Genomic DNA, 15,059 nt, shown 5'->3' with positions numbered 1-15,059 from the left:
GTCAGACTTTTCACCGGAATTGTATCAAATTTGGCATATAGAGTGTGTATTGAGTAGTACCTCTTATGACAGAAAATTGTTTATATAGGTCCACATCTTCGTATAGCTCCCATATAACTGTACCTCTTCGGTATTTTGGCGATATTAGCAAGATTTTTCAGCAGACTTATCTCAAACTTCACAATCACTGCACCACCTTCTCCTGGAGTGCAGGATAGATGTAACAAAGGTTCTCTTTTGGAAAATTGAACTCTAAGTTTATTATAAGTTCTAAAGAACTAAATTTCTAAAATGGTACGGATAGAGCTAAAACTCTGAAATTTGGTATAAGAATCAAAATTGTCAAAAAAGTTGAATATTTGAAGGTGGTTTTGGAAATATGTACTAAGTGTGCGAACTATACTAAATGGTACTAAATTTGGAACATTTTGGTTTAGGGTAGACAGATAAAGCTGAAATGTTGACATTTCTTATTTGGAGGCCCTGTTGGTGGCAGATTTGTGGTAAAAGTGTGGTTTTGGATATGTACACCACTAGTGCGCGAAAAGTACTAAATAGTACCATATTTGGAACATTAAATATTGGGTGAACAAATGAACACAAATTTAGTATTGGGGTATCAGTTCATGTGTAACCTAGACATATGTAGACGGTTTCGCAAATGTATACCATAATTGTACGAGGTACTAAATGGTACCCAATGTGGTGTTGGGTGAGGGGATAGAACTGGAGTCCTCAAATTTCATATTGGAGCTTCTCTTGGTATCTGGAATTGAGATATGGAGGTGGATTTGAAAATGCATACTTTAATTGTGTGAAAAGTACTAAATAGGCAAAAATCTGGTGTTGGTAGAAAGGATAGAACGGAAATCCTAGCATTCGATATAGATGTCACTCTTGGTGTCTTTAGTTAAGATATGGAGTTGGTTTTGGAAAGAGGTACCATAATTGTACTTAGTGCTAAGTGGTACTAAATATGATTTTAGGGGAGAGTATAGAGCTAGGATCACAAAATTTGATACTGAAGTCCCTGTACGTCTGGCGTTAAGATATGGAGGTGGTTTTGGAAATTCGTACTGAATTTGAACGAAAAGTATTCCATGGTACTAAATTTGGTATTCGGTGAATTACTAGAGCAGAAATCCTGGAAGTGGTTTGGAAATCATGAACTTTCATACTGAAGTCTCTGTAGGTCTGACGTTGGGATTTGACGGTGATTTGGGAAAGGCGTCTATATTGTGCGAAAAATATTAAATGGTACTAAATTTAGCATTGTATCAAAGTATAGGGTTGGAATCTCAAATTTGATATTGTGATGGCCTAACACGATCTGTTGGTGCGAATCTAAAATGTTAAGGTGGACTTTTCGGTGACGAATTAGTGGGTACTTCCTGGTGTATTATGTCCAAACTTTGTAAACCTTTCTTTTTTGTTTTTCTTTGAAAATCATTTTTCCAGACTTCTCTCAAACTTTTACCAGAGTTTCACGCTTCAAAGATACTTCCATGCAACTTTGTTGTGGCCATAGCCGCTATTATTTTATGCACTCTATCAAATAATTACTACATTTACCGAAATAATATTAAATTTCTTCAAAAACAACAACAACAACGGCGATAGCTAAAAAAACATTTATCTAATTGCTGAGGAAAATTTCTGCTGCAACTCAAAACTTTGGCCCAATCATCTTCCGGTATAAAAGAGAGGAGAGCAAAACAAGATACCGCAGCTACTACCAAGATAATGTCTTGCAAGTTTTTTTTTTATTTTGAATTTTGTCAGGAGATCACCTGCCATTGTAAATTGTTTGTGATCATTCAGTGGCCAGTCAGTCATTCAGTCAGTCATACAGAAGATAAAACTTAAATTGTAGAAAAAAAAACCGAAACAAAACCCGTTTCAAATCTCCAACCCAAGACGATGATCGTCGTCATCGGCCGTCAGTCAGTTTACTACTGCCACCGCCAATCTTTGATGACTCTGATGAAATCCTCAAGTTTTGCTGATTTTTGGAGTGCTTTGTTATTTCTTTTTCCAAAAAAAAAAAAAAAAATGAAAGGAAGCCAAACATAAAATGGCAGTCTGTCCATCAATTGGCCATGTTAATGTTGCTTCGAAAATTTTGGATAAATCTAATAATTTTCTTTGTTGTTGTTTTTGCTCGAAAAATTGTAAGAGATCTCTGTAATTGGATCATTGGCAGGCATCATGTTCTTGATTGTGGCGACGACTGTCTGAATTCAGCTTCGTTCAGCCATAACAATCTCCTCCGACTTTTTTTGGTATTTTCTGTTGAATCTTTGTGCTTTATTTTTTGCAAAAATAAAATTGCGAAGCCAAGAGGGAGGAGAGAGGTCTTGGTTAAACACGAATACAACTACTACAATTTCGGTAAACACTTTATAATTTTGTATACGTACAAGTGAACGTCGGAACGTGACAATGGACCATAAAAATGTAAAAACCATGAAATGAAATGTAGCTCGTTTTTTTGGTGCTTGTTGATGTTGTTGTTGCGGTATTTTTGTTGTTGCTGCCGCTGGATTGTGACTGTTTTCCATTGTTCATGGTTTTTTCTGTGGCGGTTCAACCAAAAAACTCTTTAACCAATAAAATTCAAATTGATTTTTTTTCGGAAGAAAAGGAAAATTTGAAAATCAGACCGATTTGGAGTTAAAGAATTTGGAGAATTTTTGGTGATTTTCCTAGAAGGCAAGATGGGTTAGCTTTTCCGATTTCAACTTTCTAACAATTTTAATTCTTCTAATTTTTAAAACCAAAGCCTGTTAGGGTCGAATTTATATAGGAAAGTGTCTCATAATTCTTGTAACAATTTCATGGAGTTTTTCCATGATTTCCTATCAGAAATTGTCTAAAAAATGATTTAAAAAAATATTGAAAATTTGTAAAAAAATTTTATCAGCAATTTTTTAAAAATTATAAAAAAATTCCCAATTATTTTTATGTCCCAACAATTTTTATTATTCTTACATTTAAAACCTAACTCTATTTGAGGTAAATTTATATAGGAAAGTCTCTCATAATTCCATTGGAAATTTCATAATTTTTTTCATAACTGCTATGAACTAATTTTATAATTAACAAATTATAAAAAAATTGAAAATTAATATAAAATTGTATAACGGAAAATTTCAAAAAATTATAAAAAAACAATTTTCCGATTTTAAATTTCTAAATACCAAATTTAAAACTTATGCTGCTTGGAATCGAATTTGTATAAAAAAGTGTCTCATAATTCCATTGGAAATTTCATAATTTATTTTTTCATAATTTCCTATGAACTAGTTTTATAATTAAAACAAGTAAGCAAAGGCTACAGTCGAGCGGGGCCGACCGTTGAATACCCTACAACACTATAATAAACCATACAGTTTATATAGGCGAAGTACTCGACAGAATTCCACAAGATATTGTGACAAATAATTAAAGAAAACCATCAGTTTTCGTTCTCTAATTTTCCAAAAATTACAACTTAATCTAATTTGCTCATTTCCAATTTATTGGTAGATGTTGCACTTAAATGGTCTTCCTAGATCTGGAACCAATATTTCTCAAACACCTATAATCTCTCAGAAGTGGCAAAAGATTAACATTTATTATTGGTTTTTGACTGAATCGCATCTATATGAGATACAGACATTTGACTATATTCTTCAACGAAATAGTCAGAAGTGCGTCTTTCCTGTATTTGTGAATTCTCCAAAAAGTCTCTGGAATGGACATTTTCGTATTTTGTCTACAAAAGTTGGCAAACTATTTCACACATTGAATATTTTTGGATGGCCATTAGAAACTGCTTGGCTTTTGCAATGTGCGGTAACCCCCATTCAAATGTGCTTGAGGATAGGGCGATAATTACGACCTGCCGACAATTTTGCAGCTTTTTTGTCCATTTCATCCCCTAAATATATGGCGATCATCTCCAAAAAGAGTAGGCTTCTATTCTGACCCTCATCTTATCCCCATGCAAAATTTCGTAAGGATCGGGCCATAAATGCGATCTGTATATGATATTCTGATGTCATAACTACTTAGTTTTGTTAGCTGTAGAAATATTACCAAATGTTTAATTCAAAATGAAAATATGCCAAAAATATGACAAAATTGAAAAAATATGAGAAAATTTTACAAAATCAATATTTTCAGCTTTAGAGAGATATTTTTATGCGATTTTTTAGAGGTTTTTTCTTTCCTGCCAAGAGGCCATTCTGAATTAATGAGAACTGTCGAAATCAGTTCAGCCGTTCTCGACATATAAGAGATCTTTCAAGCATATCTTCTTTGATAAACATATATATCGCACATATTTTGCTATATATCCGATTTGTTGGATGTTAACATCAATGTAAAGATCAGAAGTAACCTTGTCATGGCTTTGCGATTTCGCCGGGATTTAAAATATTCGCGGTTTAATATAAAAATTTTGAATTTTTTCAACACAAAAGGTATGGTCTATTTTACCCGCTAAATATTATCCGATGACCACCCAAATTGGTAGGCTTCTTCCCCGTCCTAAACTCTAGCTACATGCGAAATTCCGCGTCGATTGGTCTATAATTGCGACCTGTATAGCTACTGCAAAATGCGACATTTTTTCAGTATTTGGTCCATTTCAACCCCTAAACATTTGGCGATTATCTCAAAAAGAAATAGGGTTCTATTCTGGCCCAACCCCGACCTCCATTCCAAATTTCGTGAAGATCGGGCCATAATTGCGACCTGTAGAGTGATTACAAATTAACATGGACAGACGGACAGACGGACAGACGGACGGACGGACATACATAGCTAGATCGACTCAGCTCGGCGAGCTAGGATGATCCATATATACTTTCCTATGTGGGAAACCAATATTTCGTGGTGTTACATAATTTTTGGCCCAATCAAACTTATAATACCCCCAACACATAGTGTTGTAGGGTATAAAAATTATAAAAAAATTGAAAATTTGTATAAAAATGTATAACAAAAGATTTCAAAAAATTATAAATAAAATTCAATTTTCAGATTTTAAATTTCTATATACCAAAATTTTAATTGTTCTCAAATTTAAAACTTATGCTTGTTGGAATCGAATTTATATTAAAAAGTGTCGTATAATTCCTTTGGAAATTTACCGGAATTTTTTCATAAGTTCCTATGAAACTTATCTATTTTTTTATTTCTTTTTTTTTTAATTTTGAATAAGATTTTATATCAGCAATTTTTCAAAATTATAAGAAAGATTTGAATTTTCCGATTTCAAATTTCTATATATATATATATTTTTTTGTTTTTATATCTAAAACATAAGCCTTTTGGAGTCGAATTTATATAAAAAAGTGTCTCATAATTCCATCCGAAATTTTCCGGAATTTTTTCATAATTTCCTATGAAAAATTATCTAAAAATTTATATCTTTTTTTTTTTTGTAAATTTGAATAAGATTTTATATCAGCAATTTTTCAAAATTACAAGAAAGATTTGAAATTTCCGATTTCTAATTTCTATATTTTTTTTATTTTTTATATATTTTTAAATAAAAATGTACAGGGTGAGATAAAAAAAACTGCAACAAAGTCAAACGCCATAATTTTTACATTTTTTTTTTAATGTTATTGAATGAAAGCAAAACATGTCAGAAAAAACATCATATTTTAGAATAAGTTTAGATTTGTTCGAATGGCACGAATTATGGCCTTCAAACGGCCAATGAAACCGTCACACGCTACCCGAATGTTGCACTGCGGTATTTTGGGCCATTCCCGGCAAAGCGCTTGCTTGAGGTGATCGACACCTTGGTATTTTTTAGTGCCAACCTTGCTTTCCAAAATACCCTCAACACAATAGTTCAACGGATTGGTGTTCGGAGATTTTGGTGGTCATTGTGCGCGAGCCCAAGGCTTTAATACACCCTCCAAAATCTAACTATAGCCACTTGTTTTTTTCCAGCCAAATACAAAGAAATCACGTTTGAATTCCATCGCGAATAAATTTTTTTCTAAATAATTCTCACCAAAATGCTTTTGTACGCTTGTAAACAATATAATGGGCTGCTGGAATAATTTTAACAGCTGTCGGACGAGTGGCTTAGAAATGACAGCAGTCTGAAGTTGGTTGCAGTTTTTTCATATATTTAAGGAATTGTTTTATAATTTCCTATAAGAAATTATCGAAAAGCTGTTCGGAAAATTTCTCAAATTTTTTTATATTTTCCCATAAGAAATTGTCGACACGTTGTTAAGAAATTTTCTGCAATTTGTTAAAATTTCTCAAATTTCATAAAAAAATTATTTATTTATTTATTATTTTTTTAATAAATAATTTCTTTGGATATTTTTTTTTTTTGTAATTTCCTCTCCAAAAATTTCTGAGAATTTTTTTTTTGTAAAAAAAATTAAAAATTTCTTTCAATTTTTTTATAATAAATATGAGTTTTAGCCAAAATCTTTCCCAGGAAATTATTTAAAAATGGTTAAGAAATTTCCTAAAATTTGTATTGAAAACACTTTATTTTTTCTAGATTCATATCAGAAATATTCTTGAAATTATAAGAAAATCTCAAAGTTTTTTAAATAAATATAAGCATCTGCGAAAATCTTTCCCAAGGATTTTTTCATAATTTTTCTAAAATTTGTATGGGAACATTTCTCAAAATCCAAAACAAAAAAAAAAAAAATTCAATAAATGTAAGCCTTTGCCAAAATCATTTGTAAGGCCAATAAATTCCCATGACTTCCTTCCCCTCTCTTAGATTCTATATCACGGCACAAGTACATATGTCAATCATAGATCTATTAACAATTAATCAATAATTTTTCACACACACATATATATACACACGCACTCACCTGTATCACTCGCATCGGCAGACCCGTCTCTTTGGCCAGCTGTTCTCTGATGTGGCGTGTCGGTTTCGGTGTTTGGTTAAATGCGGTTTTCAGTACTTCCAATTGTTTGGCTTTGATCGTTGTGCGCGGACCTCTTCGCTTTGAACCGTTGGCATCGTCAGGACTTTTGTTTTCGGCCTGAGAATCGCCTCTCGCATCAGGATCGCCATCTAAGGAACCCTATAGGAAGAAAAAACGAAGAATTAAAGAAACTTTAATGTCTGTCTCATATGTCTGTGCGTGTGTGTGTTTGTCCGTTCCGCCATTCACCACTCAAATGTCCATTTGGCACTTGTGTTCCATATGAAATTCAAAACCAAAAGTGATGATAAATAAAAATCAAATTTGTTTGGTAATTGTTTGGCAAACATCATTAATCATTTGAGGGTTTTTGAAGATGATCAATGTTTTCTCCCCGTTTGGCTTGGAGGGAGGGGGGAGTTAAATGCAGTTTTCTTTTCATTTTTATTGGATTTTGCTCGTTTTTTGTACCTTTCCTTTGGTCAGTTAGTTCATTAGGTTTTGTATTTCATTGGGTGTTACTATTTCATGCTGTTGTTGTACTTACCTGATCGGAATCGTCATGGGTATTTTTGCTGTCGGTGCTCATGCTTTGTACTGAAATATCTGATGCTCCCAATGGTCCACCTGCTGAGTCTGGGCCATTTGGTCCCAGCATACCCAAACCCAGAGGGGGTCCGCGTAAATGTGGCGGATCATCATCATCGTCTTCATCTTCGCTAGCTGAACCCATTATGGAACCTGAAAGAAGAGAAGCGAAGAAAGGATGAAATGAAAATCAAATGAATCCAATAAATTTGTCGGCTTGTTGTTGTTGCAACACGCTCTCTAGCTCATCCTCCATTCATGGGAAAATATTAAACGAAAACTGTTTTAAATCCTAATTGTTTAACAAGCTTATGATCCAGTTCCATTCAAATTCAAAGACGCGCACACACACACCGAGCGGCAATTGGAATGAACGTCGTTCACAGCCATTTTTTTGGCGATTTATTAAAGCGTTGTTATTTGTTGTTGTTGTGAGCAGAAGAAGCTTTTCGATTTTTATTTCTTGCCATATCCTGATATTATTTTAGGCTAATCTCAAACGCCTGCCTGAGTGGCTGCTCCACTGTGTCAGAGATGTTTGGGTGGTTTTTCCTAACTAACAACTTGCCCTAATGTTCTTCAAATTCTGGTTAACAGGCGTAGGTTAAGGTTTTTGTGCCAAGTAAGTGGTTAAATTGCAATGCAGTTAAGATTTGTTCTCTTTATACCCAACACGTGTCCTTGCGGGTTCCCAAAAGAGTGCAAGGGGTAGTAGACACAGTGGTGGAAGATTTGGTAATGGTTTTTAAAATATCAGGAGATTTTCAGATATGTTTGCAGTTTTTGTAATAAGTAAGAGGGATAAATCAAAAGGAATATGAAATACGTTGGGCGCCATTTATAAAATGAGAGATATTTGGGTTTGACCATTGCAAAAACCAAAGGAAGAGGACCTAGAAAAAAATGAAAATTCTGGGAAAAAAGTCATCAATTTTTACGTTGGGCGCCATTTACAACCAATTATGAAATTTTGTGGTAAATGGTTGTGATTTAATTCCATTTCTAAAATTTTTGCTTAAATTAAAATTAAGAATAAGTGTTCAATTATAAGTAGATGCTTAATTCCCATTTGAGGCTTCTTGAGTCCTTGAAAAAATATTCTTTAAAAAATCCACGTTTGAGGCTCTTCGAGTCCTTGAAAAAAATGTTTTTAAAAAATTAAAATTTCACTTACTTATTAGATATAAAACTTCTTTCTTAGCCCCACATTGGGCGCCATTCTTAATTAAATAAAAGGTTTTAAGATCCACGTTGGTCGCCATTTAGCCTTCAATGATGACCTTCTAGGACATTGGACGAAGTTGTCTTAAGTCGGCGTTGGGCGCCATTTAGAACGCCAAAAGAAGTAACAATGGCGTTTTTACCCTATTTTGATAGCAGAAATCAGAATCTAGAACGCGCTATAGCTTTCATTTGACTTTTGTTTAAAGCTTCTTTCTTAATCCCAGATTGGGCGCCATTTTTAACTAAATAAAAATTCATAAAACAATCAATATCGGTTTTCTTTTTTTTAATTACCAAAGGCGTTGAAGATCATGTTGGCCGTCATTTACACTTCAAAACCCATTATAATAATGACGAACTTCAAAAAAATATTGTAAAAACCTAGGACATTTAACGAGGTTGTCTTGATTCGGCGTTGGGCGCCATTTAGAACCCCCATTCCAAAAAAAGGCACAATCGTGTTTTTTACTCCTTTTTGGTGGCAAATATCAGAATCAAGAAGGCGCACTAGCTTTCATTTGAAACCATAACCGATTCTTATACATCAAACACAATTCTTATCAAGATTTCTTAATTCCACATTGGGCGCCAATTTATTTAGATTCCTTTATTTCTCAATTTTTTCTATTTCATCTTCCAAAAAATACCAATGGAACCCACTGTGTTACCACTTAACTCCACTGCTTGACGATAAGCCCTAAATGGCTTTCCTGTTAAATCACATCACCGTAAAACTTCAACTGCAGATAACTGCTACGAATGATGACGACCACATGCCTGGCATTTTGTCGCCACGTGTCATCATTCATTTTACATTTGTGAGCGGCACTCACTCATTCAGTCATTCATTCATTTGCTTGTAATCGTTATATAATTTGATTCATGGTATGCTGATGAATCCGTTACATAGTTCAAATGCCAGACTAAAGCCAGACACACGGACACACGTTATCAATTTATACCGGAGAGTTTATTTAGCCAATATGCAGAAGACGAAGAAAACGAAAATGAAGCGTTGAGGGCACACGGCGGAATTTGTAACGGTCGTTGTTATTGTTGTTGTTTGATGCTTTTTTAAATTGCATTATGAAATGTGTCTGAGGAAGTTGGATATATAAATCAGCTCAATAGGATTGTATTTAACATATTCCCAAGGGCAGGCGAGTAAGGGTTTAAAAAAAAAATCTAGGATTTCTGAAGTAGGAAGAAATATTTAAATGGATTTCCTAAGAGATCGGAGTTGAATGAAATCTAATTTGGAGCAGAAGAAGCAACGAACTCATTGAGAATGAAAAAACTGCAACCATCTTTAGACTGCTGTCATTTCTAAGCCACTCGTCCGACAGCTATTAAAATTATTCCAGTGACAGCTCATTATATTGTCTATATGCGTACAAAAGCATTTTGGAGAGAATTTTCCAGAAGAAAACTTATTCGCAAACGCTTCGCCGGAAATGGGCCAAAATACCGCAGAGCAACAATCGGGCAGCGTGTGACGGTTTCATTGACCGTTTTAAGGCCATAATTCGTGCCAAAGGTGACTAATTCGAACAAATCTAAACTTATTCTAAAATTTGATGCTATTTTCGACATTTTTTGCTTTCATTCGATAAAATTTAAAAAAAATGTATAAATTATGGCGTTTGACTTTCTTGCAGTTTTTTTATCTCAACCTGTATTGTGATATAGCTTTATTTTTAATATTTTTTTTAATCCTTCAAAAATATGCGAAGTTCTTTGTGACCCATTTTGGTAAAAGCCTTAAAAAGGCAGGAAATAACGAATTGATTCTAAAAAAAATAGTAAAAAACAATTTTTTATATATTTACTTTTGATATGAATATATTTCGATTTGAAACTTCTAAAATATGTAAAGAGCTTTGAGGCCTATGTTGGGTGTCATTTATTTGGGGAAAAAATTATTTAGTTTTTAAAGAGAAAATAAAAGAGATCAGAACACCCAAACTTGGCTTTAAAAAGGTTTTACTTCACAGTAAACCTTGTTATGAAGATGACGAAATTGGAATCGGAAGTTAAAACGAGAATAATTGGAAAAAAATATATTTTATAATATTTATTATAATATTTATTAACTATATAACTTTCCTCTTTGGATGAGCCAATATGCATCCTTTGATAATGGCCAAGGTGTCTGCTTATCACCTTCCTCGAAAAATTTCATGAAAGTTTGCAAAACATTCATCATGTGTCACACGATAGGTTTTTTGGGAGCCATCCAATCCTTTGGAGTGACAACTAAAATTCTGTAACCTCTCAAAACTTAGTCATCCATCAAAGAAACCTTGCCACGTAATTTGGTTCATATGCTACATTTTTTCCCTACTTCTAATTTTTTTGCAGAATTTTTTTCATGACAAAATATTTTATTTCATTGGCCCCTTGATGGCAACAACTTTGCCTTGCCACACATCAACACTCATAAATAATTGATAACTTAACGGGCAAACAACCGAGGATGCTGTGTCAGCGGTAGTGCTGCTACGTTTATACGTACTGTGGAGGATATCTAATGCCAGACATAGTTATTTTCGTTGTTGTTGTTTCTTTTATATGTGTGTTTGTTACACTTGCCATTCGAGACTCATCTGTTGTGGATTAGATTATGTATCATAAAGTGTAATTTATTGGGTACGACCGGGTGGGTGGGTGTGTGTGCTTGCGTCTGTCTGTCTGTCAAGCGCATTGTAAACAAGTGTGATTTAACAAATGTTCAGATAAAATGATGCAACAAAAAATTTAACCTTGTTATAAAACAAATTTAAGTTTCTATTAAAGTTGTTCGCTTTTTAAAGCGTAAGGTAGTTCCCCCAGACAAAGGTTAAATGATGTTTTTCCATGCAGCACCAGCTTGGGTCCCAGGAGAGTTTTATTGTTCAAATGTCTAGAGAGATAGGTTGAGATTTGAGTCTGCATTCAGATTTATTGTCAAAATATGTGGAAAGGTTGGGGTTGATGCTTTTCTCTTTTAGGTAAGGAAAGTTGTTACAAGACCTTTTCGATGTTCAGTTTTAAAGTTGAGCAGGTGATGATAAATGATGATTGTGAATGTCAGGGACAGAAAACGTAATTAATAGAAGAAAAACGTGGCTATATTTTCTTGAAATTCTTCGACAAAAAAGAAAATGGGGTATTTTATATCCGACATATGAGATGTAAGCCTTGAAGCTTAGATTTTATCCACCAAACAGTACCCAGAATTAGAAAAGCAAGATTTTCCGTTAATAGATCCATATTTTTCCGAATACATTTTTTGTTTTGGCCACTATTTCGCATCCATAAATATATATATAACAGTTTTGTACCAGCAGTATAACAGTTTTTTAAAAGCAGTTTTACAACATTTGTTGCTAGTTTTTTTATTATTTAATATTACTTGCTAATTTTTCATATATTATCCATAGTATAACAGTTTTTGCGGAGAGAGTATAACAGATAAAAATTAAAATTCTAACATTTAAGTAAAATCCATTGAGAAATTAAGCGATAATGTGATTTTTTGTTCGTATAACAGTTTCGTATTAGCAGTATAACAGTTTTGCAAAAGTGTAAAACTACTTTAAAACGTAAACATATAATAGTAAACTGTAGTCCAATTTGTTATTGGTGTTTTTATTTGTGATTAATTCCTAGCTATTTATGTCTTATACATGGTATAACAGTGTTTGCACAGAGAGTATAACAGATAAATATGAAAATTCTTGCATCTTAATAAAAATCCATTGTGCAAAAGAAGAGAAAATATGAATTTTTGTCCGTATAACAGTTTCATATTAGCTGTATAACAGTTTTGCAAAAGTGTTATACTACTTTTGTAACTGTAAACTGTAGTCAAATATATAAAACGTACCCTGTTAGTGGTGTTGTTATTTATTCCTTGTTATTTATGCCTTACACATAGTATAACAGTTTTTGCGCAGAGAGCAAAACAGATAAAAATGACAATTCTCAAATCTCAGTACAAATCTATTGTGAAATGAAGAAATACTGTGACTTTTTGTCGGTATAACAGTTTCGTAATAGCAGTATAACAGGTTTGTAAAAGTGTTATACTACGTTAAAAAATAAAAAAAAATATAAAATAAAAAAATAATAAATATAAAATATATACATCATACCTTCCTAGTTTTTTTTTTATTTATATTTAATTGGTAGTTATTCATGCATTATCCATGGTATAACAGTTAAAAATGAAAAAAAGTATAACAGATAAAAATGAAAAAACTCGCATTTCAGTAACTGAAGAGATAATATGAGTTTTAGTTCGTATAACAGTTTCGTAATGTCAGTATAACAGTTTTGCAAAAGTGTTATACTACATTTAAAAATAAAAAAATAATTGTAAACTGTAGTAAAATATATACAGCATACCTTGCTAGTGGTTTTGTTTTCTTTTATGATTAATTGCCAGATATTCATGTATTATCCATGGTATAACAGTTTTTGCACAGAGAGTATAACAGATAAAAATTAAAATTTTCGCATTTTAGTAAAAATCCATTGTGAAATGAAGAGATAATATGAGTTTTAGTTCGTATAACAGTTTCGTAATTGTAGTATAACAGTTTTCCAAAGGTGCTATAATTCCTTAAAACATAAAAAATAATAATAAACTACAGGGTGAGATAAAAAAACTGCAACAAAGTCAAACGTCATAATTTTTACATTTTTTCCTTAAATTTTATTGAATGAAAGCAAAAATGTCGGAATAGCATCAAATTTTAGAATAAGTTTAGATTTGTTCGAATTTACCACCTTTGGCACGAATTATGGGTGTCATACGCTGCCCGAATGTTGCTCTGCGGTATTTTGGTTCATTCCCGGCGAAGCGCTTGCTTGTGGTGATCGACACTTTGGTATTTTTTAGTGCCAACCTTGCTTTCTAAAATATTCCAGACACAATAGTCCAACGGATTAGTGTCCGGAGATTTTGGTGATGAGGTTGACCTATCATCTGCCAAAATTACCTCAAAATTTCTTTGCTGGTAAAATATTTCTGAGAATTTTAATTTTTTATTATTCCTTTCTTAGTGGGTACGTCCTATCATCGGTACTTTGTTCTGGCTCGATAATAAGAAGGCTCCTCGTTATTGAATTTTGTAAAGAGAAGATCAAAACTGGAGGGGAGAAAATTTCTTTGAAAGCCTAATATAGCTCTGAATACCTTTAGCAAAAATATATTCTCTATAAAATAAGTTTACGTTTTTTTGAGAGACTTCTGTTTTCCAGACCAGAACTACTTAACCTCAATGTTATAAAAAAATGTTCCCACACTGATTATTGTGTGCGGATATCCTCTTATTGTCCCCCTGGCCTGAGAACAGCAACTTAAAGAACTTCCTAAATGTATTTTCAATTGGCCACAAAGTAAGGATAATTATAACCAAAGTTAAATTAAACAACCACCCGATATCCTCTCCCCCCTCTTCACCCTCTCACCCCTGGCTTACAACAAACAGCTTTACAATAACCCAATTTTATTTGGTATCCTTATGGCCTGCTTAAAAACAAAAGCAAGGCTGCTGGTGGTTTGTGGGGTGTTGGATGGTTGGTTGGTTGTTGTTGTTGTTGTTTTCGAAACACATGTTCACATCGAGCGGGCACTTGTTTAAGCATCACTTAAATTAACTTCAATAACCATTCAGCAACACTTTATTTTATTGCTCTACAAGTTTAACATTTAAACGCAAGGAGAGGACGAAGGAAACGAAAACAACCCCCGGAACTTTTTTCACCCATCCAATGAATAGATGGATGTATGGATGGATGGCCCGGGTGGCTGAGCAGAATACCACACCAGTCTAGGGGGAAACAGAACGATTTGAAACATAATTTCATGTTCAACTTGTGTTTCATATTGTTCGGGTAAAATAGCAATTATGCCGAACAAAAGGATGTGAATATTTTCACTGGCATGCAACGACATCAGGAGCAGGAGCAGCAACAACAACAAAGACCCACAACAGCTAAACATCGATTTCCCAACCAGCAGGAGGGTTGATGGCTGGCTGATACTGATGCCACCCGTTGTAAAGTACACAAACAGGCCGCCGCCTCTGCCACCAGACCAAGGAAATAGATGAGCAGGACAAAAGGAAACGAAGAAAAAACATAAATGCGTTTAAAAAAGAAGCAAAATGTATGAAAGGAATCTCTTGTTGCTTGCTTTTGGTAAACACTTGAAATTCGCATTTCCCCCACCCACCTCCGAGGAACTTGATGATGAGTACCACAAAAATTGATAAAAAAAAAACTTGTTATAAGAATAAATGTAACAATTGGAAGACGAACAAGTGCCAAGTGCGTTTTTGAGCTCCA

General features: G+C 33.5%; 1 protein-coding gene across 2 annotated transcripts in view; it reads right to left on the bottom strand.

Moving 5' to 3' along the window:
• Positions 1-15,059, bottom strand: part of LOC101898123 (LIM/homeobox protein Lhx1) — a 162,633-nt gene that overhangs the window by 28,256 nt on the left and 119,318 nt on the right. For both annotated transcript variants that reach the window (XM_020035198.2, XM_005178900.4), the window contains exons 4-5: positions 7,459-7,652; positions 6,852-7,070 (exon numbers count right to left, since the gene is read on the bottom strand). In XM_020035198.2, coding sequence (XP_019890757.1) covers positions 6,852-7,070; positions 7,459-7,652 — 413 coding nt within the window. The remainder of the gene's footprint in view (positions 1-6,851; positions 7,071-7,458; positions 7,653-15,059) is intronic.

This window comes from Musca domestica, unplaced genomic scaffold (assembly GCF_030504385.1).
Source record: "Musca domestica strain aabys unplaced genomic scaffold, Musca_domestica.polishedcontigs.V.1.1 95, whole genome shotgun sequence".
Taxonomy (NCBI): Eukaryota; Metazoa; Arthropoda; class Insecta; order Diptera; family Muscidae; genus Musca; species Musca domestica.
Note: the sequence above shows the minus strand (reverse complement) of the source record. Positions and strands in the feature narration are given on the sequence as shown.